The sequence below is a fragment of the Pelmatolapia mariae genome, linkage group LG16_19 (assembly GCF_036321145.2).
Source record: "Pelmatolapia mariae isolate MD_Pm_ZW linkage group LG16_19, Pm_UMD_F_2, whole genome shotgun sequence".
Lineage (NCBI taxonomy): Eukaryota > Metazoa > Chordata > Actinopteri > Cichliformes > Cichlidae > Pelmatolapia > Pelmatolapia mariae.
Window position 1 is genome coordinate 22,546,672 of NC_086241.1, and position 26,361 is coordinate 22,573,032.

The 26,361-nt window shown below is 40.8% G+C and overlaps 1 protein-coding gene across 7 annotated transcripts; it reads right to left on the reverse strand.

The window, feature by feature from the left end:
- Window positions 1–134: 134 nt before the first annotated feature.
- LOC134646230 (target of Nesh-SH3) lies at window positions 135–25,666 on the reverse strand. 7 transcript variants are annotated; one of them, XM_063500032.1, is made up of 23 exons: window positions 25,376–25,666; window positions 19,658–19,837; window positions 19,479–19,547; window positions 19,255–19,387; window positions 17,891–18,081; window positions 17,415–17,458; window positions 16,613–16,670; window positions 15,570–15,632; window positions 15,281–15,376; window positions 12,396–14,045; window positions 11,890–11,967; window positions 11,318–11,500; window positions 10,704–10,769; window positions 6,825–6,896; window positions 5,395–5,517; window positions 4,955–5,044; window positions 4,635–4,844; window positions 4,101–4,206; window positions 3,444–3,523; window positions 2,843–2,872; window positions 2,585–2,743; window positions 1,860–1,982; window positions 135–1,775 (listed from the first exon to the last, which is right to left on the reverse strand). In XM_063500032.1, the coding sequence occupies exons 1-23, from the start codon at window positions 25,470–25,472 to the stop codon at window positions 1,660–1,662; spliced, it is 4,017 nt and encodes a 1,338-aa protein (XP_063356102.1). In that variant the 5' UTR covers window positions 25,473–25,666; the 3' UTR covers window positions 135–1,659. The 7 variants fall into 7 exon arrangements, with proteins under 7 accessions (XP_063356102.1, XP_063356100.1, XP_063356099.1 ...); XM_063500030.1 differs by having other exon boundaries at window positions 10,704–10,772; XM_063500029.1 differs by having other exon boundaries at window positions 11,878–11,967.
- Between the last annotated feature and the right edge of the window lie 695 nt (window positions 25,667–26,361).

The window sequence follows — 26,361 nt, forward strand, 5'->3', positions numbered from 1 at the left end:
TTTCTTACTGAAAGAGGACTGGTGAGATCACGCCATTTAAAGCGTAATGCATTAGCATTCATTTAACAAGAAAAAGCAAGGGACTGAAATTCATCAAGTCTGCAAAAAGGAACAACTGTTTTCATTGGTTTGCACATTTATTACAAAGATACATACATATATGTAACATATATATTACATCAGACTATTTCCCGATAGGACTGGTAACTTTACTTCAGTCTTCTCAGGTTGAGAGGCAATGACTTGTTACAACCTGTTACGGTGTAGTTAACTGTTCACATAACCTTAAATTGTGAATGGTCTTTAACTTTTTTTTTTAAATCTATATATTTTTGTACAAGTTAAATCACATAACCTGTTGATTTGTGGGATTTAAAGGTGCTTGAAAGTAACAGGTCAGCTGTTTCTCCTTTATATTACTTTTTTGTAAAGACTGTACGGGTCTGAAAGTGAAGCCAAAGTGTTAGTGCTTTTAGGCTGCACTTTTTTCTGTTAGCCAGCAGGGGGTGAGACCCCAGGATACATTTACGTCTATGACAAAACAACTTCTGCTCTTATACCTTTGACCTCACTTGAACACTCTCATAACGAGTTAATGGTTTAATTACAAATCGAAAGTCTTTTTTAATGACATTTATTCAGCCATGTCTCTATAATATATATTTACACACGTATCAGTCAGTCTGTGGTGCTCGAGGGAGATAATGTCCCTAACTATCCCCACTTTCTCTGTCTGTTTGCCAATAAGAATAAAACAGGATCGATTGCTGAAATTATACACAATGCATCAAATCACTGTAGCCATAAAGGCCACAATTTCTTTTAATCTTTTGCACAGCTAAGACTAGAGAACACATTCTACTTGTGCAGTTTCCACTTTGAAGCTCTATTATATTTTTACTCTATAAAATACAGGACAAGGCGACATTAATGGCATCAAGTCTCGTTTCTAAATGCTCCCATAGAAATGCTGGCCTGAGCCACTGATTATTCTCTTTTACCTGAAATCTCTTTTACCACCATCTGTCGGACACTTAATAAACTGTATTTGACACCATATACATATATGAGCAGACGTTTAATACTGTGCAAACTGCAACTGTTAATAATCCCTTAGAGCCAGCAGAAGGTGACTCCTGCATCTCTGTGTGTTTGTGTATTTTACAATCAACCTGTACAATGAACATATGATTGGCACCTGTCTGTATACACATGACCAGTGCGGGCGCGCAATACAAATACTGGGCACGTCTTTTTAGTTTATCTCAAAAGCCCGAGCACACACGATTCAATATTCTTGATAAATATTATCATACTTTATATCAAGTTATTACACTTTGGGAGCCAGCTTCCCAACATATTCTCTTGTGATTAATTGTATGTTCAACATTTTGGATCACTCCAACTTCTGCATTCTTTTGTCCCTAGGGACATTTTTGATCAAGAAATGCACTCTAGAGAGTTTTGTGACGCCTAATAGTTCTGTAGAAGTCCACGTCCAGGACAGAGGTGTGATTTTAAACAGATAGAGCCGTCTACAGAGTCCACGAAAGAAAAGCCCACCTCCCTTCAGGTTCACTCAGGCGTCTTCGATGTCCATCTTCTTCCTCACTACTTAGTCCATGATAAGTCCATCCTCCTGGACAGTCCTGTGGGTTCTTACCACTTTCCAGGTATGGGCGTGCCACACTCATACCAGCCTACGTAAGTCGTGTGCGACTTTCCTCCGATCTCTCCAAAGGAAACGGGCTCTTGTCTCAGCGCTCTGTAGAAGCCTGGCAGCAAACAGAGGAAAGATGAGACTCTGCTAAATTAAAGGCATTAAATAATCAGCGGTTGTTTACAGCTAACCAAAATACCTTGTCTGCTTGGAAGCTGGTCTGCCAGAAAATGGCTGCCAGTCTTGCCATCCAAGAAAGAGTCCACAAACTGACAGTGGTCCTCGCCGTATCCCGTCTGATCCCCTATGTTGTAAAACTTCCCTACAGTGGGGAGAATAGAAGTCATTGTTTAGTTACCGCATAACGAGCTAACTCCCAGTTCATTACAAATGAATTTGAAAAACAGAACCAAGAGAAGCATGTGACCCATCGTTCTCTTCTTTGGTGTTTGAATGGTGTGCGATGCTAAGATGCTTTGCAGAACGAAATCTTTTGAGCTTTTTCATGTTCCATACATGTTTTCTTGGATATGAACAGTACTACTTTCTTTTACATTATTTCCATTTCTTGTTTCACATTTATTGCTGTTTAAAAAAAAATCAGTTTTGGTTCACCTTTTCTCATTACACAGTCATACAAGCAGCTCCTGTGCAGCTCCCAAGTCAATGTCCTCTTAGAATTATGAGGAAACGTTTCATTTCCATGCATCAACTTTTAAACTAATCTAATCTACTGCTTCAAATTTATTAACAGACTCATTAAAAAAAATCAACAAAAAGATGTTGAGGCCAATTTTATGCTTTTACGATAAAGAATAGGCTGTACTGCTGTCCAGTCAAGCCGGTTAAGGATAACATTGTGTTTGCAAGTTATTGTAATGTGCTTGTGGCTGTTCCTGTTCACTCATTTGCTTGCGTAATTACCATTGAGAGTCTCGCTCAGGTAGATCTTGTATCTTAAGGAGTTGCAGAGCTGGATGCCCACAAACTTTCGGTACCAGGTTCTCTTCACGAACTGCTTTCCATTGCATTCAGAGTAGGCATCAGCTTTAAACGGAAACTGAGTCCAGATGGCATCTTTGCCTGTGGGGTTTGTTCAGAATATCAAGAGAATCTGAAATATTGATTCACGACTTGTCGAGCTGGTTAAAATATTGTGAAGAGAGGGGGGAAACAAATCACCTGAAACATACTCGCTCACTCGAGGGTCCGCTGCAGACAGAAGGGAAAGTTGTAATGAACAACATCATTAAGACATTTCAGATTTAACAGGCAGTCATGAGATGTCCTGAAACACTGTGTTAAACAAATCCAGACTTGCGTCAGAGTGTCTAGCATATTATTTACAGTATACAACCCCAACAGGATAGGCTTTGATTGCAGAAGAGCAGGAGGCCAGTTAAGCTAACCACTCAGCCCTCTGTGTTGTCATTTTGAATTAAAAACACAAGAGCTGATCAATGCGAGGACACATTTCAGCTGCTTAATGGATGGAGCAAATTCAGCTTAACGCTGTGATCACCAGGTGCGTGATGTGTTAGAAATGAGCCTCAGAGGACATCTGGTGAGCTTGACAAGACTCAAGATTTGATCCTTAATCAGCTTGCTCCCCAGTGCCATGCTGAAATGATTAGACTAGCAACCGCCTAATAGTACAAGAGAATTAATGCTAATCACAGCCTGGAAAGTAACATGTACAGTGGCATTTACATGCAAGTAATGAGTTTCTTCTGTGAGGGTTTATGGTGGATTTGACCTGCATTAGATGGTTTGTAAAACTTGCCTGACTCTGTGCTAAAAGTTACAGGATCGGAGGAGGGTCCCGTTCCCAGCTCATTCCTCGGTGTTACTGTGAATTCATAACTGAAAAGAAATACATATTAAGGGCAATAATAATAATAATTATACGCTGAAAGATTAAAATAAACAGCAGTGTTTGACAGCTGAGTGTGGGTTCACACTTAGAATAACACACACAGAGCTGATGGTTCTTCCACGTGTTGCGCTCAGATGTGCTGGCAATTGTTCATGTAGCAAACCCAGCCCCAGGGAGGGTTCTGGTGAGCCTTGAGACTCCAGATGCTGAGATCTAATTGAAAACTCAGTGACCCACTCCACCCAGATTTCCTCAGTTTTTTGCCTTGTTTTTTTTTGGTGTCACTTTGGCCATTTTGTGTGAGCAAAACCAAATGTGACTCACTGCACGAGCACAAGAGTTCAGGAGAATCTGGAATTAACTTTAAGTGACGCAAACTCGGAGCACTTCAGTGCAATTTAATACGCCTCTCTTAATTCCATCAGCGGTGAACTTTATTAATGCAGTCAGTCATTTTAGTTCAGCCGGGCTGTATTTGTTCATCTACAGATTTATATGAACAAATCTGGTGTTCGATCCCAAACGAGATTAAGGATAATATCAGGACGTCTGTGGGGTGCGGACCTGCTCTCTGGTTTGAGATTCTCCACGGCTGTGTGGGTCTGGTTGGTTGTCAATACTGACATCTCCCTTCCATTCGGGCCTGTCGTGGTGGACACAACTTCATACTCTGAGAAAAAGAGGAAAGGGAGAACTCACATAGTGCTTTTTATCAAAACATTTCACCAGGATCTATTCATGAAATCGTTCCCAAAACAGTGACATATCTTAATAAGAGACACATGAGAACCGGAGGCAGAACACATCTTTTTGTTGTTGTGATGTGTCACTGGACGCAGACCTTGGATTCACTTGTTGCACGTGGTTTATAAAACAGCTTAAGAAACCATCTTAATATTTTATAGAATGATCTAGGGTAATATCCACAAGGCCACACGTGGTTAATAAAAAGAGATTACAATGTAGTAACCTAAACTCTTAATCAAGACTTGCAAACAAGTATAATGAAATCCAGCCACCTCATACAATTCAGGCCACCGGGAGGCAGTTTCAATCTCCGTCCAGTCATTCGTAAATGTCAGCCTTTTCTCTGCATACCTCTAGTTTCGTTGTCGGTTTTCTGCCAGTCAAGAATGACAAAGGACGGGCAACCCTCCACGGTGACCACAGTGAGGTTGGATGGAGGTAGGCGGGGAGGACCGGTCACATTCTGATCGCTGCCTTCCTCATCGGGGAAGTAAGCGAGGGAGGAGGTGATAGAGCACGGCTCTTCTGGCGGCTTATCCGTCTTGTAGATGACGTGGGGAGCTGTATGTGGGTATGTTAAGAATTTATTTTATTCATGTCACATTAAGACCCTAATTGGTGCTGCTAGAGAACTGATTAAATCATTGACGACAAGTACTTTAAAATCTTACCTATAAAGCGCGGGTTGCCCATACTGTCTACCTCTGACTTAGGCAGGGGCCTGAATATGGAGGAGTTTTCATATATGTCAAAACGGCTGGCTGGAAAGGAAACAGTTTAGAGGAGATGGGGTTAGTTTGATGAGCCAGGAGTCCCTGGCAGCTCTCCCTCTTTTAGTTTTACAGCTTTGGCCCAGGTCAGTGACCAGCTAGCCCAGCACCTGCTCTGGCCTGCATTCAGACTCTTTGTCTGCTTCTTGGTGCTTTTTAAGTTTGCTTTTCTCTTTATCTCCCCACTATACACATCTGCCAGCTGCATCGCCGACGCATTGTCTTTGTTAACGCAATGTCTGCAAAGCTCATTCAGTCTCTATCCTTTTACAGGGAGGTGATTTAGCATGCATGTGATGATGTTCCTCAGAAGAAACACTGCAAAAATGTGCTGCTCGTACTGTTTAGAGCAGGGGCTGCGGTGGTCGTCTGCTGTTTAGGCTCTTGCTTGGGTCTGGCTGTGACCAGCGGGAACGGCTTCAAGATAGACGCCTTTTCTCCTTGTTTCAGGTCCATGAGTTTATCTGAGGACAGAACAGCAGGAGGAGAGTTCAGTTCTTCTCCCTCATTGTCTGACTCACAGTCACACACAGTTGCAATCCATCTGCTCTGGCCATCCTCACCGAGCAACTCAGTGGCCTTTTCCTGGCTGCTGAAAGATCAGAGATTGATCGTCGAGTAATCTCTCTAGTGCTCTTTAAAGGGGAAAGAGTGGTGCCAGAATGCATACTGCTGAGACCGAGGGTGCCCAGATGCGCTCACATGCACACAAAAACACTTACTTAATGCTCATAAGTGCATTTATATGACAACGGTGAGAGAAACTAAGCAGGGAGACAGCTGAGATGTAAAAGGTGAGATAAATACAGCATAATTGCAGTTTTGTGCGTTAGTAATATAATAGAAGGCTTAAGATGGTGGCTCTCAAACTGTGAAGGACATAAAAGCATAACAGCTGTGACTGACTCAGAAAAATAAAAAATAAAAATCATGAATTTAAGTTGAACATATGGTGGGTGTAGCAGGAAAAAGTGTATTTAAAAAAATGCTTTCACACTCGCAAGCCTATTAAAATTTAGTTTTGAAACTGAACAAGAGACTATTTTACAGGGAAGAGAGGATAGCAAGTGATGCTCGTGCAGGAGATGTAGCAGTTAAGCAGACTTCAAACTTTGGCACTCTGGAAGAAGTTTAAAGCAATAGTTTGGATATCTTTGGAAACAGATTTGGAGATGTTCGTACTGACAGAAAAAAAGACTGATATCTGTCTGCTCAGCATGAAACGCAGCATAAAGACATAAAGACTGGACAAAACGGTCTTCCAGAACCTCTCCCTCACTAACTCAAAACTTGATATGTTAGAAAAACCTCAGCTTGTTTATTTATGACAAACTGGTACTTAAACTTTAATAGAATTGTTTTTCTTCCATACTCTTTTTTTAACACTCGGAAGAATGTGTGTGTGTGTGTGTGTGTGGACGGGTATTAACATCTTCATGGGGACCAAAAATTGGTAGTTTACTATACTTGTGGGGACAATCAGCCCTCGTGGGGACCAAAATCCCGGTCCCCACGAGTTTGAAGGCATTTTTGAGACTCAAAATGTGGTTTTAGTGTCAGGGTTACAATTAGGTTATGGTTAGGTTTAGGGTCAGGGTCAGGGTTAGGCATTCATTTTTGATGGTTAGGGTTAGGGTAAGCGGCTAGGGAAAGCATTGTGTCAATGAGATGTCCCCACAAGGATATAAATACACACGTGTGTGTGTGTGTGTGTGTGTGTGTGTGTACACCAGGTGAGGTGCAGTTGCATTCACTCATCTGTTGCCCTCACCATGACTGCCATGACTGCTAGGCTTTCCCACCAGGTTGGGCTTCTTGTTGCCAGTAACAGAGGGACGCAGAACTGCAAGGAATTGTGGGAAACAGAGTCTCTTTCAGAATAAAATTCACAAGTGAAGCAAACAGAAAAGTGGTCAGCACTGGAGAAGAGAACTGAAAACAAGTGTTGATTAATGTAAGAGTGCAAAAATAATGAAAAATGTCAAATTTCAAAGGGGAGATGGATCAGAGCAGACGTACGGAGAAATACTTGCACTAAAAGAAAATAAAAAGAGCACAGACACATAATACAACATAAACTTAATACAAGCAACAATGCAGCAGCCAGACAGGTTGCATGTGACGTGCTTAAAAGCTTCTTTGTGAAATCCTGCCACAGAGGAGTACCACAACCTGTAGCTCATGTAAAGTCAGTGTGAAAACTGGAAATAAAAGTTTGAACCACTCATCCTAAAATCTACAGAACTGAGAAGTGAGAAAACGAAAAAAATAAAGCCAATACTTAAACCAAGGCAGGCCAAATTCTGGGGTAATGAAGCATTTTTTGACTCCACTAGAAAAATGTTTGGGATTTGATGTTGATCGACCATAAAAATGTTCCACAAAGAATGCAAAATAAATAAATAATAATAATAGTAACAATCGGACCAAACAGTGAAATCCGTATCACATCACGTCAGTCTGAGCTGCTTAAATGAACACGAGGAATGAACTGGCTTTTGTGGTTTTGGATAAGTGATCACAAAGAAGTGCATGGTTCTGTAATGAAAACACCTCAGCTACAAACTGTCAAACTCAGTTTTCTTATCGGGAAGATTCTGCTCTGACTTTATGCTTTTGCAAAAAGCAAAATCATACTTAATTAATGTCGTTGTATCACAGAGGAGGTAGAGAAACTCTGGGAGGCTTGACACATAAAAATGCCTTTACGCATTTCATATTTAACTTCTTTAAAGAAAACCTGCTTTTGTGTTTCATTTCCAGAGCCATTTGTCATCTCTTATCTTGGATATTCATTAATGGTTGCTCTGGCAACAAGATAAAAAATAATTGTCTATATAAAGAGGCCAAAAAACATTTAATTTGGGTTTGTCTGGAGTTGACTTCTCCATGGTTAGTATGAATCAGCGATGTCAGGCAAAACAAACTGAATCAATATGATTAACACTGAAAATATAATCTAGGAGGACATCTGACTCACATGTAGTGTACAGCCATGGTAAAAAGAAAGTACACCTTCATCAATTCTAAGATTTCACATATAAGGACATAATGAAAACTAATCTGGTCCTCAGCAGGTTTTAAGATTATTTCAGTACAACAACATATGACATATTAGACCATGTCATGATTTACTTAACAAAACCTAGTGTGTGAAAAACTAAGTACACCCTTACTGGTTCCATAGGAATTAAGAGGGCCAGTGGCAGCCCGGTGCTGCTAATCATATTCACTTGATTAACTGATCATCAGCATATGTGCGCCTCTATAAAAGCAGCAGTGGTTTGCAGGCTGGATTATAAGGCCATTTCCAAATAATGTGAATTCCATTATTCTACAAGGAGAAAAATTATTCAATACTAGAAAAGATTCAAGACATTGGCCAATCTTCCCAGGAGTGGATGTCCCAGCAAATACAGCGCAAGGTCAGACCGTGCAATGCTTAGATAAACTGCAAAAAAACAAAGAGCTGAGCACCTCTACAGGTCTTGGTTAACATGTTAATTGTTAAAGTCCATGATAGTACAATTAGAAAAAGACTGAACAAATGTGACTGGGTCAGAAAGGTTGCCAGAAAATAACTCTCCAAAAAGAACACACGGCAGCACAATCAGCTGATAACAAGGCATAGTCAGGCATGGTGGTGGAGGGGTGATGATTTGGGCTTGTTTTGCAGCCACACCTGGACTCCTCTGCATACCAAAGTATTCTAGAGTCAAATATGAGGCCACCTGTCCTGTTGGACAAAGCTTGGGCAAAACTGGTTCATGCAACAGGACAATGATACCGAACACAGCAGGAAATCTACAACAAAAATAGTTGAAAAGAAAAGAATCAGGGTGTTGCAATGACCTAGTCAAAGTCCAGACCTCAACCTCCTTATAAACCAATGCCTGCAAACCTCAATGGACTGAAGTAATGTTGTAAAGAAGAGCAGGACAAACTTCTACAACTTACAAGTCATAGAGGAAATGATTACTTCCTACAGCAACATACTACTGCTAAAGGTGATTCTGCAAGCTACTAAATTATGCAGTTAGTATTTCGCAAACTGCTTCTGAATTTTGGCATGGTTTCTGTTAAATTAATAATGACACAGTGTAATATGCCATGTGTTGTTGTTCATCTGAGGTTGTATTTCAGGACTATTAGAAATTGGCTTGTACCAGATTTTTCCTGACACATAAAATCTTGGAATTGAAGAGGGCATATTTTGTTTTTACAATGACTATTGTTGTCCAACTATTACCAAAAATAGCCCATAAAATCACAAACTATGTCGATTGGGTATGTGTAATATGAAGAACTGACAGCTCTGACAGCGCTGTCATGGTTAACTGAACAAGAAATGAGCCATCAAGGTGTAAAGTGGAAAGTCAACAATATGTCTACAAAGTGTATGACATGATGAGAGCTGCTCTACAGTTTCTACAGCAGGTGAGTTTGGTTTGATGTTTCACAATAAAACCACTAAAACACCACATTGAGCCTGCAATATGCCAAAAACATCTAACTCAGATCTGTGATTTAAAACAGCAGCAGCAGTGTGAGCGCTGGTTTCTGTCAGATAACTTCATCTTCTTTGGGGTTAGAATGTGAAAATATATGCAACCAAAACACCAAGATTTACGGTCAGGCCAGACAAATATTCCCAGTGAAATACATACCAGCGTCTCACAACACCGGGGTTATTACTTTTGCAACACACACTCAGATTTCATGGGTTTCATGGATGTGATTCAATAACGGACACGTGCATCCAACTATAAGCACAGCTTTCAAAAACAATTTCAAGTTTAAGTGCCAGTGTGAAACTCAGCTCTATAAAGCTATTGTGGACACGCTCTAATTCTTAGTTTCATTAAAAGCACACACTCTGTACCAGCTGCTAGTGTAGTATGCAAAGCTTTCGATATCAACATGAACAACTTAGTTACTTTATAAAGGCAGGAAGGTGAACTATGTGTAGATGCTGTCCTTTAAACAAAGTCAGTGTGAGATTTCTGCTTAGATGAGCGGGGCGGCAGGCAAAGTAAATGTTCCTTTTTTTGTAGAGTTGCTTCCAGAGAGCCTTGCGACTCCTTAAAGACCTCTGAAACTGTCCAAGTTTCCAGAAATAACACATAACAGCTGTGACATGGGACTGAAGCATTGAACCGCTCTACACAACTCCCAACAACAAGGAGTGAGCAGAACGCCACCATTAATACATGCGGTCCAGACGTGGTTTGCATTTGCTATTTGAGATGGATTCAATTATTCTAATTAACTGAGCCTGCCTGGCAGAATGGAAACAATGTGAATCACCAAAAAAAGGGGCAACCCACATTCACCTTTCCCAGCTAGCACTCTCAGACTAATGTAAACCAGTCCATAGACTTGATAATATGAAGACAGTTTTATAATAGATTTCATAATATGTGGCTTCAGTCTCAGTCAAGTGAAAGCCTCTGGGACTGGACACATCGGACAACACAGACCATGACCAGAAAACACTGTCACATTGACGGATAAGCTGAAAGTCACAGAGCGGAAGTGCATTGTGACAAAAAGCACAGATCAGTGTGATGAAGTGGGATGGGGCTTGACAGTGCCTCTGAGGTTAGTGAGTTAGGAACACTGGAAGGCAATTATCTTGGTTTGTCTTTACCGGGTTTTTCTTTGGGCCACACCATACGTCTAGGAAGAGCATTGCCCCTATGATGCGCCCCACTGGCTGCTGGAGGGAGAGAAAGGTCTGTTATATAATGTTTTGTGCCAATGAGGAAAAACATACCAGTACCAAATAAGAAGCAAGGCGAGATATCTGGGTAGTGAACAGGAGCGTATGTTTAAAAGAGAAACAGATACAGAAAGAGAAAGAGAAAGAAGGACTGTGGTGGCTGTGCTGTCGGCACAGCACTTGTCTTGGCATTGGTGGTGTAAAATGTGATGTGTCCTGGCCAGTGCTGTGGCCAGTCTTCCCACCTGGCCAGCGAGAGGGACCGTAAATCATGTTAACGATCCTTACACCATAGACGCCACTGCTGCTCGTGGTAAAAGTGTTAAATACACACCAAGCACATGTGGCAGAATGTGGAGAGGACAAAATTGATTGACTACGGTATGCTCTCACCACATATCATGTAGCTAAAATCACTAGTCATGAGTTTGTTTATCTTCTTCTGTAGCTGTAGTGTGTGTAAGCGTGCTAAGAGAAGGTAATAACTTGAGGTAGCTGCTTGGAAAAAGAAATAAGTGAAGGGAAAGTGAGTATTCCATTACCGCCAGGTGTGCTGGAACTGTGAGAGGAAGTGACTGTCCTGGATGGTGAGAATGGTCTGGCAACATGATTAGTGGAATGAGAAGGAACCCATGTGCGACGCAGGGTGGTGTTTCTTCCTGCTGTAGGAACAGATGAGCTAATGGGAGAACGAGGAACTTCAGACGACCCGAGAACACCAGGACCTAGATGAGTAGAGAGGCAACTGGAAGTTAGTTAGTTTGGAGCTGGAAGGCTTGACCTAGATGGGATAAATGGTAAAGCATGTACGTGAAATGCAGAGGAGCAGACACTGGATGAAATGACAGAGCGCCATAAATGAGATCGAAAGCTAGCCAGACTAATTTGTTTGCGAATGGGCAGGGGTGAGGTGAAGTGTGCTGCACTGAAGATGGAGCCACACACGGAGACAGGAACAACAACAGGACAGGGTGTGTGGGGTGATTGGATGGAGATGGAGATGGGGAAGCAGTGGTTTGAAATACAACTCAAAGCACCATTCTCTGTGTGGCTTGACAAAAAAGCAGAGATGGTAATGGGACAAACTTGTCATGGTGTTTACCATGGTGTTTACCATGATTGTATCTACCAGCCTTCTCTGTAGCCAGGGCAGGTCTTGGTAGAGGCTTGCCCTCTTCTTGTGGACTAGGAGCTGTGTGAAAGAAAACTCACTTTATATCTGGTATAAGATGCTTGTGAACATAGTTTTAGTTTTTTAGTTTTTTGTTTTTTTAAAGGGGGCTTACCCTACTACTATTTGCCAGTTGTTGGTTTCAAAATGAATGCATTCAAAGAAGTTGTTGTGATCATAATATTTAAGAACTCATACACATGTCATGCAGTTATCCTCTTGGGTTTAACTAAGGTATGGATTACTATCAAAATATGTAACTTACTAAAAGATACATTCTAGCTACTTCTGAGATAAGAGATGTAGAACTCTTTCTTTAAAACAGTTTCTTCATAAACTAATTCTAAACTTATGCCCCCATTAAAAATTAAATAATAACAATTAATAGCTAAGGTTTTAATGCTTAAATTGCGGATTACAAATTGTGGATTGAAAAGTAGGGTCTTTACCCGTAGGGACTGCCTGCTTTGAGGTGACCTTGGTGGGATCAGAGTAGGTCCTGGAATGAGGCTGAAGCCCAGCTTGAGGTTTAGGTTGGGGCTTAGATGGAAGTTGGGGGTTAGGTTTATGTTGTGACTGGGCCTTTGATGGAAACTGTGGCTTGGTAATGGGTTGAGGTACAACATGGTCCTGGGTATTTTTTGGAGGTTGTAATTTTAACTGTGGCAGAATTTTTGGTGGAGAGTTTTGCTTATCCCTAATTATTGGCTTTGAAGGACTTTTTGGAAGCTTTTTCAGTTGAGTTGATGGGTGAAGCTTGGGCTGCCTTTTTGGTTGAGAGAGTGGTTGGGGCTTGGTCTGGTTCTTGGGTTCGGGTTGTGTTGAGGGTTTGGAATGGTAAGAAATTATGCTTGGTTTTGATGCTGGTTGGATTCCAGACTTGTGCCTGGTACTTACACCTGGCTGTTGTTGTGGTGTCTTTGGTTTAATCTGTTTTTGTTTATGTGGTGGATTTGGAGATTTATTTTGTGGATGAGGTTGAGTTTGAGTCTTTAGCGGTCTTTCCTTGGTATAGGGAATGTGCTGGGGTGTTGGATAAGTGGATTGAATGGATGACACAGGAGTGGTTTGGGAACTTGGTTGATCTTGTCTCTGAGGCTGTGTCTGGGTCTTACGTTGCTCTTGTGCTAGAGGTTGGGCCTGGCGTTTGGTGTACGGTGTTGGCTGAGGCTGTGGTTCTGATTCAAGATGTGGTGTGGTTTGAAGATGTGATTGGGGTTTTGGTTTTGTCTGAGGCAGTGAAAGGGGGTGGGTATGCTCTGTAGGCTGGGATACTGCCAGGTATTGTTGAGGTTGGGTGTGGAGTTTGGGCTGGACTGTTGTTTGGATTTGCAGTTGAGGTTTTGTTTGAAATATAGGCTGGGCTGTTGATAGGGGTTTTGGCTGTGCATGGAGCTTAGTACGGACTGTTGTGTGGGGTTGTAGTTGGATCAGGACTTTCTGCTGGGGTGTTGTGTGGGGTTGTGGTTTCATTTGAATTTTGGACTGGGGTGTTGTGTGGGGTTGTGGTTTGGTTTGGACTTTTAATTGGGGTGTTGTGTGGGGTACTGGTTGGATCTGAATTATGGACTGAGGTGTTATGTGGGGTTGTGGTTGCATCTGAATTTTCGACTGGGGTGTTGTGTGGAGTTTTGATTTGGTTTGGACTTTGATTTGGGGTGTTGTGTGGGGTTGTGGTTGGATCTGAATTATGGACTGGGGTGTTGTGTGGAGTTTTGATTTGGTTTGGACTTTGATTTGGGGTGTTGTGTGGGGTTGTGGTTGGATCTGAATTATGGACTGGGGTGTTGTCCGGGGTTGTGGTTGCGTCTGGATTTTGGGCTGGGATGTTCTGTGGGGTTGTGTCACAGTTTGGTCATGGGGCTTTGGCAGACGTTGAGCATTAACTCTGGGCTTCGTTTGAGGCTGTTGGGGTTTGGGCTTTGGTAGTACTGAATACTGTTGCTGGAGCTTCAAGTTAGGTTGAGGTTGTACGTGCCCTCCACGATTCTCCACATTTGCCTGGACTACTGGCACAGGTGCCACGGTGGTTGTTATATGTAGTAAAGGATGGAGCTTGGGAGTTAATGGGACCTCAGATCTGGAGAGGTCTCCTCCTCCTGGGTTATGTGAGAAAAAGAAAAGATGGCCATGAAGCCACAGTTGTGTACTGTAAAATGTCATATATAATCTTCTGTTCCATTTACAAAATGTAAAAAAAATATATACATATATATTTTTTTCATCATCCAGGAAAGACTTAAAAGCAAGAGAGCCAACAGTTTAGACCAACTGATGTGCTACTCAGAGCAATTATTGAAAAAAAACCAAACAAGCAACACTGCTCTATGTTTGTCTCATAGTGCAATTTCAATGGCAGACAGGAAAGGCTATTGTGGTTAAGTGTGATGAGCATCTAAATTCACTGGTTATGATGACTTAGTGTGGAAGTTTGATAGACCATTCTAACCTGGTTGTTCAATCTAATGAGATGTTCCCATCAATGAGCGGGAATGAAGAAAAAGAGAAGGTCAAAAAATAAGAGAAGGAAAACAATAGGATTGTTTTAAAGTTAAATGTTAGAGTTGAGGTATGATCTCCATTTACTTGAGCAACTGACTATATCCCATTTTGTGTTTCAGTGTCTACGTTCATGGTCTGAAAATACATATCCAGCACTGTGTTTCTGCAGATCCCTGTGTTTGAGAAGATAAATGTAAAAAAGGAGGGACACGACAGTGAAATACAGGGAAGTAAAAGGAATAACATAGTTTGTTGAAGTTCCTGTTGGAAGAAAAGAAACAATTCCATCATGCAGTTTATTCATGCAGATTTCCACTGCCACCAACTCCACTGCATTAAAAGCAAAAGCCTCTAATCATCAAAAAATGGTAATTACCACACTGTGAATCCTGAAATAAAAATAAAGAGTTTAACATACCAACAAAAAAAAATGCTAGACATGGAAATGCAAAAAAAACAAACAAAAAAAAACCAGTGGATATATCTGAGATATAATTTGGAATATGTATGATATGACTGAAATCAATTTTTTGAATGAGCAGCAGTTAATGAGTTTCTCAGAGCTCATTAAAAGTCACTAATGTCTCAGGAATATAAAATCGTTTTGGCTTGCAGGCTTGTTCAACTAACTTTCAACAAATGAACCCTGAGAACATCATCAACAATCTCTGCAAGCTTTGTTGTTTCCCTAAAATCCCATGCATCCAAGATCACCCACATTATTGCAACCCAAACAGCTGCTCATGCAACTAGTGCAATTCCGTCCATCATTTTACACAGCTGAAATGAGAGCCATGAAGCTTTTCAAAAAGAATCATGATTCTCTGTTTACCAATTGGCTGTTTGTTGATCACAGCAGGTGCAGGTCCAGTAGTAGACAGGGTTTCCTTAGTAGTAGTTGTGGTTTTGGTTGTGGTTGTGGTTGGAGCTAAGAAAAATAGTGTATGTTAGTATAACCAAGAGAAAAGGTATGGGTCTACAACCTGTAGAATGTGCAGGGCAATATTGTTTGTATAATAAAAATTAGCTTTCACGACAGCGATAGAGCAGTCAGTGTCAGACATGTGGTCCAGAGATCTTTCTGACCTCTGAACTCAGTTTTAGGTCAGAAAAATCATTACCAAGAGTCGTCTGTGCGGCTATGTTCCTGGAGAGGGGCAGTCTGCCCCTGGTCTCGTTTTGGACTGACAAGGACAAAGCAGAGATTAAAGTCAAGGAGAGAAAAATTACAATGGCTTAATTTTCACTTCTGAAAAGCGGTAAATGATCATGATTAGTCAGTCATTTAAGAACAGCAAAATGTGTTTTGAAAGAGTCAGTTCACTAAACGTTTTGCACAAAAATGCTTAGTGCTGGTTTAATCCTTTAATATCAAATGTGGTATCTGAGAGCTAAAATTAGGAAATAATTCAAATGTGCATTAATTCATTTTGGTGTCAACAGGAACAATTTGTAAATGCAATGCTGACATTTCATCCCTCTGTCGTATTAATGCTCTTTACCATCTTTTAAAATGTAGAAGTGAATAGCAACCCTTTTGACATTACTGTACACCGCCTAACAACACAACACATCTAACAACTCCACACCATCATAATTGCTGTAGAAAGTAGTTAGTTGATTTACCAAATCAAAACTAATCTTTTTAGACTGCGTTCAGTGGAATTGTGTTAAGCATTTGAGTATCTTGTTTATTATCAGAGAGATTAATTCATGCTGTGGTATGACAACAACCTCAAACATATAATCACATTAAAGACAAATCACTTTAAGGAACACAAAAAAAGGAGTCCAACGGATGATATCACCCCCACAGAAAATTCTTCAGAACTTTATTGAGTCACTCAGGCATTACTTGAAGAGAAAGAAGAGCTAGAAAAGATGGAAAGTCCGTGGAAAGTTCTTGTAGATGTTTGGAATACAGTGCTGAGTACTGTTAAAAACTGTACTTTGCATGCCCAGCTAAGTAAAATTATTTTAGAAGCTGGAGGTATATGGGGAAATCCTGTCTGCAGAACAATAAATTATGGCTTTATTAATATTTCCAGTGTTAAATCTTAAGGTAGGGGTCAGTAGAAAGGAATTCAAACAGAGCTCTCTAAGCAGCAATAGATTCTGCCTTCTGTATCAAATGCAACTCAGCAGTGTCTCTCTGTTTGCTTACCTGAGGAAGCGAGGTGAGGAAATGAGGGCAAGGAACGGGGACCTGAAGGTACAGGTTTCTGATGGGTGAAAGGCAAAAAAGACATGAAGAAAAAGTGGGTGTTAGTCTATGACTATCATAACAGGTCAAAAGAATTAGTATTTGGGCTGTACCACGTCTTTTCCTTTGTTGCATAACCTATAACCTATAGCCTCTTTACACCATGTCAAGTTGGTAAAGTCCCTAGTGAGACTCTTGTTATTCAAAGCTTTCCTTTAAGGGCAAGTCCTGAGGCTAAATCTCAACAGCTGTGCTGTTTTATGAGATCGGCATGATAGAGCAGAGCCGCGCTGTTAGAAAATTTGTGCCACTTTTCTTCTCTGAACTCTTTTCAGCATTATTATCCCTCCTCCCTTGTGCCTCCAACTCATCTCCCTTTTTTTTTAATCCCCACTCAAGTTAGCTGTAGCTGCAGACTGCTCTCTTTGGCTTGACTGCTCTCTCAGTCCTGGCTGCATCAATGCCGTTTCCATTCAGCAGTTGGATGGAAAATTAATGAGGCAAACAACCCTGAGAATAGCATAAGCTCACCAAAGTGTACAAGGACTCTAAAGCAGATTGCCCGTTCCAAATGCACAACCAGTTCCTTTTTGTTTTCTTTGATTAATGGAAGTATACCTGTGCCATGTCATTACATACACTTGTTTACTGCAATACTGACCATATTCGACCTCTAGTAGTGCATGTATCCACATAAAAATAGAATAAAACATTGAATATTTAGGTTTGTTTCAATAACAAACTGGCTGTATCCATTACATACCGCAGGGCTGACTGGAGGCCTAAAGATTTTCCTGATGACCTTCTCTAGAAACACAAGAGAAGAATCAGTAAATAAATGACTTCAGTGGAAGAAACAATGTGAAAGAAAAAAAAATGGTTCGATTCAGTAACTGGAATTGCAATACTGCAGTGTAGCCTTGTCATGCTCACATAATCGGTAAAGACTGAAGCCCTATCTACACATGCACTGCAGCCCTGAAATCCTCTAGTCTTGCACATGTCAGACTGAATGCTGAATTGTCTTTAACCTGCTCTCAGACAACGAGACAACCAGATTCTTATGACACTGTTCTTATACGAAAATGAGTTGTTGCATTTGTCCCAGAAATTTCTACCTTTTTCCTAGCACTACCTGTCAATCCATGTTTTTATTAGGATGTTAAAATAATTATAGTCAGATTCGAGGTATTTGCTACAGAAGGTGATAATATGGCTAAGCAAAGAAGTCAAACTTGCCTTCGATTCCTGGCATGCTGATGTTGTGAACAACCGGCCTGCTCCACACACCGGTGCCATCCTTAGAATTTGGCTGGACACCAAACTCATAGACTGTGTTTGGCTTCAGTTTGTCAATGACTGTATCGCTTGTTGGACAGGTCTGGTAGTTCCACTTCCTGTTCTTCTCACGGTAACGCACTGTGTAGTGTCTGAGAACAAGACACAGAACAAACAGAACAACTCACACACAATGCATCCACTAATGATCACATCTGGAGGCATGATGCAAGAATTACAAGAAGAATACGATGCTACTGTCGTAATCTTTTTTTATTTTCTTTTTAGCGAAACCTCGTGTGCTAACGATGCTGTCAATTAATTCCATTTCATTAAACAAAGTGACAAATGAATCTTTCCGTGCCACGTTTACATTTCTCTTGGATTTCCCTTGGCTACACGGGGCGCCTTGAACCCATCTTCTTAAAAGATGGAGTCAAAATCAGAAATCCCTCTGAAAATGGTTCAATCAAATTTATTGCTGTGTATCGCTGCCATCATCTGAACTGCACAGTGAGGTCGTGATTTGACTTGACTTGAGTCTGTGGCACAACTTAGTTTCTTTCCTTTCCTTTAACAGAACCAACAAACACATGGTTATTAATCTTTATATAAGACATACATATGAAAATAATATTTAACCACTGGAAGATTTGTTGCAAACAACAGAACCGTCACTTAAAAAAAAGTAGTACTTCATCAAACAAAATCTGTGTCACACTGTTGTGTGGGTTGACTCCTAAACACCTGTGTGCACAGGCTGCCCTGGATCCACTGCTAAGTAACATGAGAGGCTTCAGGGACTCATTTACTGTTTATGCACTTATTCCAGACTCTCTGCAGCAAATGTGTGTGTGTGTATGTGAGGATAGAGACTGGACAGAGAAAGATTTATTCCACCAGCTGTTACTGAGCTCATCGTAACAACAGTACAGCATTGGTACAAAAAAAATCAAAACCCTACACTGGTACTTTAGGAAAAAAGTACGAGCATTTAGTCTAGTTTGGCTGCAGTGACAGTTATGCCACTGGTAAGCAGTAATATATTGCAAGCAGTAAAAGGGACAGGTGCATAACATATCCTTAGAATAACAGATGTCCTCATTCACTTCTGAGGAGCTGGGTCAGTGGGATTGATAGCAAGGTTGATAGGTGATAATGTTGCCAAACTGCCAAAATTTAAAAAACAGACTAAGCCAATAGGGCTAAAAAACTAAATGATAGGATATTAACATTATATTGTGTTTATATTACCAAAGTCACAATGGTTCTGTCTCATTTTTTAAAGAAAAACCTGCTTTGCGCAATGACAGATTTAAGCTCACCCATCCTCTAGACAGTCATTCATGACATTGCCTTCATAAGGGGTTTTCAGCAGCGTCCCCCAGGACAGAAGAACTGAGGTGGGCGTCACCGACCCAATGACCAGGTGCAGCGGCTTCTGCAATTCCACTTTACCTGAGAAAAGGTTTGCATCTTACTAAATGTGCAAAAAACACTTTCAGCAAGTCACATTGGTGATAACTTCTTTTGCTTTAAGCAGACATACCTGTGCACTGCTTCTTCACCTCGTTAGCAGGAATAGGCTGGACAGCTATAAGGTACTTGGGCTCAGCATCTAAAAGCAGAAGAATAAACTGCAGGTTATATTTCCTCTGAGCCTCGGCAGCAAACACAATGTATTGATAAACACCTGGTCCTGCAGGGCACATCACCAGGCTTTCTTACCAAACTCTGTCTCATATGGTTGTCCATCTTCTGGCAGCTGAATAAACTGTTTGGAGAACATGCTGCCACCGTATCCCAGGATGTATCCCTCCAGCCTGGTGTCAGTGTTGGGACGCAAAAACTTCATCACAATGGTGTCTCCTGTGGTGCTGATGCGGACTTTCATGTTTTGGCGTCTCACTGAGGAAACAGCATAAGATTTATGCATTTTCTTTTACATTTTCTTTTGTTTCTTTCTTTCTTTTTTCTGCAGAGGTACAAAAACTGTCTTTTTCAGTACCTACACCTTCTCAGACTTTTCTGCTGTCCACTACTTCAAAAGCAACAAAGTAGCAAGTACAGTAAAAGCAGACATTTGTCTGGTTGAAGTTCAACTGAGGTACAAGCCAATAGTTGTGATTTCATAAGCAGGCACACATCTGCTTGCTTTCCAAATTGATAAGAACATTATTGCTTTCTGCAAACTACAAACATCATAAACTGTATATACTGCAGCTTGTTGCAGTGATCAAGGACTTTAAAGTGCTCTGAAGCGGTTTTTTAAAAACAACAGTGCATATCCAATCTTTGATCATTTCAGATATCAAAAAAAAGATCAGCAAAGCTGGAACATGCTTGTATTGAAATGAAAACTGGCAAACACAAACACAAAGAATATAGTCCCAGTCAGTTAGGACAAATGCTAGATGAGAACAGGCACTAGAGAGGAAGAGAGCTTCCCCAGAATGCACATCATGGCTGTATTTTCATGGTGACCTAGAAGAAACCTTCAGGGTTGACACGTCCCATGGAAAATGATCTGTGTTGGCTTTAAAACAATCTGCTTATCTATATTAAATGGTGTCATAAATTCATGAAAAAGTTGGCATCATCATAAAGTCAAGGAAAAAGGAACTCTCCGTGTCTTCAAACGCAATATGTGGAAAAGTTTGTTTACCTTTTTTCATTATTTACCTCTGTCATGTGGCCCATCACACTAGCCAATAACTAGGAATGCTAACAATTAGCCAATTTACAATAGGAATACTAATAAACATCAGAGAACTGAGACAAGTGCAGCTGCCCCGCGAGTGTGACTGACCCTTGCCTGATGCGCATGTAAAGCACAAACACCAGTGCACACTTGAATAATACGCTGTGAGCAGTAATGATGGAAAGACTGCCAGTCTGCTTTAATTCAGTGACGTCATTCTCTGCATCTTTAAATATGTTTTTGCAGTGGATCTCACAAATGAGCCTACATGCACTAAATTGCTCATAGTCTACAAGGTTTAAAACAATGGACTTTCTGCTTGGATTACGACTTGTATCATAGTCTCCACAGCACATGTCCTTGGCTCATATTTCAGTTAAATGAAATAGTGGAACTTTGCAGGAGGAATACTGCCAGGAAGCAGCCAAACGCCAAAACAGACACTGACAGTGAAAGAGGGGGAAGCCCTGGATTTGAAAAATACCCTTATGCTTTTCCAGCGATGTGTTTCCTATCAAATCTGCATTTGTTTCGATTCTCACATCAGTATTTCCGATAAAAACAAGAAACTGGCGCAGGGGGAGATGGGCTCCGAGTGCATAAAATATTAGGAAACTTCTGGCAACGCATTTTAAACTCCAGAACAAGCAAACATCGAATCTGCCCCATGACAACCTGCCCAAAGCCCGGTCATCTGGCCCATGCAACGCTTACACACTGTTAAGGCTTATCTGTATTTCCAGAGAAAAATGAATAAAGGTTTAGGAATGAATCCAGTCAAAGTGCTGACAATAAATCAAGTACAGTGAAAAGGAAAAGCACTGATGTTCAAGCTGTTTTTACACATGAAATGTAACTTTTACTTTTACGTTTGCTGCTGTAAAATACTTGCTTTGATTTAGGCAAGGGTGTAGCCCGAATAAAGCAGAGGGGGGCAGGACACAGGACAGCCACTCACAAGCTCTGAATACACCAGACCATCATTACCTGTGCTTCTCTTATATCAGAGCAAACCATCATCACACAAAGAGCTGGCAAGTTGTGGACCATTTAATGTCAAACAGTGTGAGACATTTGTGATCTCAGATGCACCTAGAAGAGTTCAGAGCTGAAATTAAAATCTCACCCCTAATAACCAAGGACGGAGTACTGAACAGGCCAAAAGGAGGGTCAAAAAAGGGAACTAAAACAACAAATTCATTTTTTTAAGCGGGCTGGAGGAGCTTTTGCAGCTCTGCCCAGGGGATCAATAGTAAGAGTCACATAATCGGTCCATATTAAAGCTGGAGAGCGGGACTTTTGTATGAACATGAACCTTTTGCCATATAAGTTAACCCGATGTTGATTAATCCAGCACTGAGTAAATCTCTTGGCAATATCCTAGAGTGTTAAAGTATCATTTCTGTGCTGGTACGCCAGTAGGTATTTCACTTCAGCGAGCAATGATTAGTTTGCCTTAGTTGAAGGAGCAGACCAACACACGCAGAGCATGCTACACCAGCTAGGAGTATGGTGGAGATCATGGCAGAAAGACTTAAGGAAACGTTGAAGAAAAGCTTGTGATATTAAAAAGAAAAATCCATGTTCTGAGGAAAGATAAGAGTCTGAAAACGATAACGATCAATGCTGAGAAGAAGAGAAAATGTCATAATTGCAAAAAGAATGAAAGAAAACTGATTAAAAAAGCTGCTGCTATGCCAACCTGTTTTAATCAGTTTCATCTGTATGTTGCACACACACACACAAACACGCACTGGGGGGTAAAGCCCATTCATCACAGAATACTGTATAAGCACATCAATCATAACACTGGGAGTTGGCCAATAAACTTGTCGGATTATGCAATAAACTTTGCCACATCACACAACAAACAATTCGGCTCGTAGTCACTCTGGACCGATATCAAGACAACGTAATCCTGCTGGCTAGATATAGAGAAACACCCTCAAATGGGAAACTTAATCTTGGCTCTGCAGAGAGGCCGTGTTGGATCACTGATGGATGATCCTGCAGTGAAGAGAGTAGGTTAATTGGGTTGTCAGTTGCTCTCTTAAGTTTCAACCTGAGTGCAATGTGATATTTTTATGTTTGGTCATTAAAATTAAACATTGCAACATGGATCTGCATAACATATGGCTTGTTGGCTTTAAAACATTATGATTAAATGTCTGACATTATCAAACCACAAATCTTCACCATGAGCAGCCCTCTCTTGATGTAGTAGATTGTACTAAATGAGAACAAGTAGACTGACTTTTCCACTCATGCTGATTTGAGAACCAATGGATGATAAATACAGATGCAAAACCCAACACAACCTCCCCATAAAAACAAATCTGAAGGAGGCTGCGAGGCTTGTTTTGTTTTCAAAATGCAATGGAAAAGAAATGTTGCTCTCCTTGTTTGAATTTTATGCGGTAGTTTTGGTGGATGGAAGTGACACAGAACAGTGGTTTCATGTTAGTTTGTCTTGAGTCAGAGCAGCCGAACACCACAGCTAACCAAATTTCAATACAATGCTTGTGATTATTGCTCTGAAGCCCGCATTAACTATATAGACAAACATGATATCCTTCCCAATATCCTCTGATCTGGTGTAGAGTATTTTGGCCTCTCAGATTTCTGTCCTGGAAGTAAAGACGTAGAGAGACTTGGCTTCCTTTTCCTGTGAGGACAGACAGATGTTTTATGGAGCTTGGTATAACAGTCACTTTCATTTAACAAAATGGAGTGTTAACATTTCTCAGAGCCCCGTGCCAGCCAAAGCAGCAGGTGTTTGAAAAACTGACCTATAATGGCTCTAATGAGAATCACTCCAGACCAGCATAATTCAACCCAGAAAATATCTACTGTAATTCAGCAGGAGACCGTACCTTGCGGCCTAGCAGCAGATAATTGTGCCTGGAATTTGACTCCTGCTTTTTACCCCAACTTTGGCTTCCATGCAGGTCTCGCCGCGCTCACATTTAATATCCCCCCCTGTCAGATTCAACTGCAAGGAACAGCTGTTTTCCCTTGTTCCTTTGGCGTTGCTCCATCTCGTCCTTCACCGCCTTTTCTCCATCTCTGCCATCCTGCATGACTCAATAGCCATCTTTCCATCAACCTGATCCTCTTTTTAACTTCCTAAAGTGCTTTGAATTCATCTGTCTTGTCCTCTAATCTCGTCCACTTTCCTCTCTCCTGCCATATTTCTCTCTCATTAATCTCCACATGGCACGAGGCCATGTTTGGTCTGGCACAGCTGCAGTTAGCATCCTATACAATATATTGTCCTCAAGTGGGACAGTGGTAAATAATTTTAGCATTAGCAGAGATTTAACTCGTTCAGACACAGATGGAAAAAATGTTTAAGAGCACAAATGCATAACTAAGAATTAAAAGCACTGGAAAGTAGACTGACATCCATATATTTTGCTCTATCTGTCAGACAATAAAGCAAACTAATTTTGCAGCAAACCAGGTTTTATCTTTGGTCCAAGCAGAACGATACAGACATTTACCCCTCTCTTCCCATAGCATCAATACACACAGCCCCTTTCATCTAACTGCCAAAGCTGCACACTGAGATTTGTCTGTAAGCCAACTTCAGTGAGCAGATTACACACTGGAAGCAGCCGTTTTTTTCACCAACTCCAGCCCTCTCACCTCAAATCACTTTTAGTACCATCCAAATCTTTAAAGGGCACCCAAGTTTTAGTCACAAAATACATCAAGGCTATGAAGCATGGACTCAAAGTTTGCTTTACTTTGTGTGTGTACTTTGGTTTCGGGATAATTACATAACATGTAAAACATTTGCGTGTTTTTCCAAGAATGTTGCAAGAATCAAATCAGACATAAGACTCAATACACGGGGTGGTGTTGATGAGTTGGAAACCTCAAACTGATTTTTGTAGATGTCAGAGTGGAGGCACTTTAGCAAAAATCTTTTTCAGTCAGCAGGTTTTTTAAATCTGAAGAGTCTGTATGTATTTAATTTTAAGTGGTGTTTTCAGGGAGGCTGGTAATAATCCTCTAATGAGAAAAATTTAATTTAAAAAAATCTTTTGCCAGAGACAATGTATGCAAGTAACTGGCCAATTTCTGCACTATTGAGATCAGCTTGGTGGGCATGAATTCAGGAACAGTTTTTCTACAAGTGTAACCCTTGACCCCAAACTTGGACTCATTAAATCAAGAATGTGGACAAACCACAGGCCTAAAAAAGATTCACAAAGCATCTAATCAGTTTGCATGACAGGGTGACATTAGAGAGAAAGGTTGATTTATGTTCCCAAATTAGAGCTAGGGTTAAACAGCATTTTAAAACTCTTATCTAATTTATCACTTATCAGCTTCACCCATTTTTGTTAATTTCTTTAATTGTTATTCGAGAACTATCATGGCACTTTAAACAGGAGTATCTATCACTTTGCAGTGAGAGGTTGACTCAGTACTGTTATGAGTCCTTCTGTCATTCATCCTTGAAACAAATATCCATCTTCCTAACAAAATCAAATTGTCTTTCTAAGCCTTTCTCAGCATGCAATTGGAAAAAGACAACAGTCCAACTAACACAGAAAGAGTTACATTCATTTTCACTTGCATGGCTCTTAAACTATAGAAGGAGAACTACAATGAAGAAAACCACAATGATCACTCATTAAAATATGTAACAAATACCTCACTTCAGTACTTCAGTAGTTTCCCCCGTCGCTGATTTTTACGCGAAAGACAGTAAGACAAATGCATAGACCACCTACCTCTGACCACAGAGGGACCAGACAGAGCTATCCTAAAGATGAAGACTGCAAGGATAAGGGCTAGAAAGATGTGCGAGTGCTGCTGCATCTTCATCATCTGCTGATGTCGGCTCTCAGATCTGCAGTGATCTGAATGATCTCAGAGCTCTCACACCACGAGTGAGTCAAATAAATGCTTTCACTGATTTGGCAACAGGTGGTTGAGTGAAGTGTCTGCTGCAGGAATAAGGCTAGACGTGTCCGAGTGGCTGGATACTAGTCTGAGCTGCTGGTTCTCGGGACTAGTGCTGTTCCCTAGATTGGACTTCTGGATGCAGCAGGCTGCTCCTGCACCATCTATACCTCTGGATCAGAGGGAGGGGACAGATGGAGCAAGACCCACCCACTCTCCTCCTGCTGCCCCCTCTCTCCTTTCCCCCGCACTCTCTTGTTTTCACACTCTTTCCCTGCAAATGGAGAGGAGGTTTTCTCCAAGCCACCCACCCTCCACAGCCTTGTTTTCTTTTCTTAGATCATTATGTTGTGTCCCCATTTCTCCATTTGTTACCTCGTCACTGTAAATCTTTTCAGGACCTCTAAGAGTGTCATTGGCCCAAATATGACATTTACATGAAAGTTTAAAAATCTTATTATTCATATTGTCAAACCCAATTTTTGTCTAATCAGATTTTTGTCTGAGCAGTAATCTTTGGATTTGAATTTTACGAGACCCTAGATTTTGTTTAGTTTCTGTCACTTTTGAACAGGGGGAAAATGTGTTATGTTTAAAACATGTTTAGGCAACTCAAACACTTAGTTAAAGATCTTTTTTTAAATAAACTCTGCATGAACATTGAATATTTTGTATCCCTATCCTGTGCAGCAAAGTTGAGCTGAGTCACATTAAAACTTGAGGATGAAGCTGTTTCAGCTTCTATGCAATACTCCAGCTGACATATACTCTGTATATCACACAGCTTTATCCTCTCTGACTGCTGACCTAGAGT

Coding starts and splice junctions, on each gene's coding strand:
- LOC134646230 (XM_063500028.1), bottom strand. CDS start 25,472: ATGATGAAGATGCAGCAGCACTCGCACATCTTTCTAGCCCTTATCCTT. Junction 11,501..11,877: donor CAATCATGGTAAACACCATG/GTAAACACCATG, acceptor CTACTCATCTAG/GTCCTGGTGTTCTCGGGTCG. Junction 3,524..4,100: donor AATCTCAAACCAGAGAGCAG/GTCCGCACCCCA, acceptor ATTTCTTTTCAG/TTATGAATTCACAGTAACAC.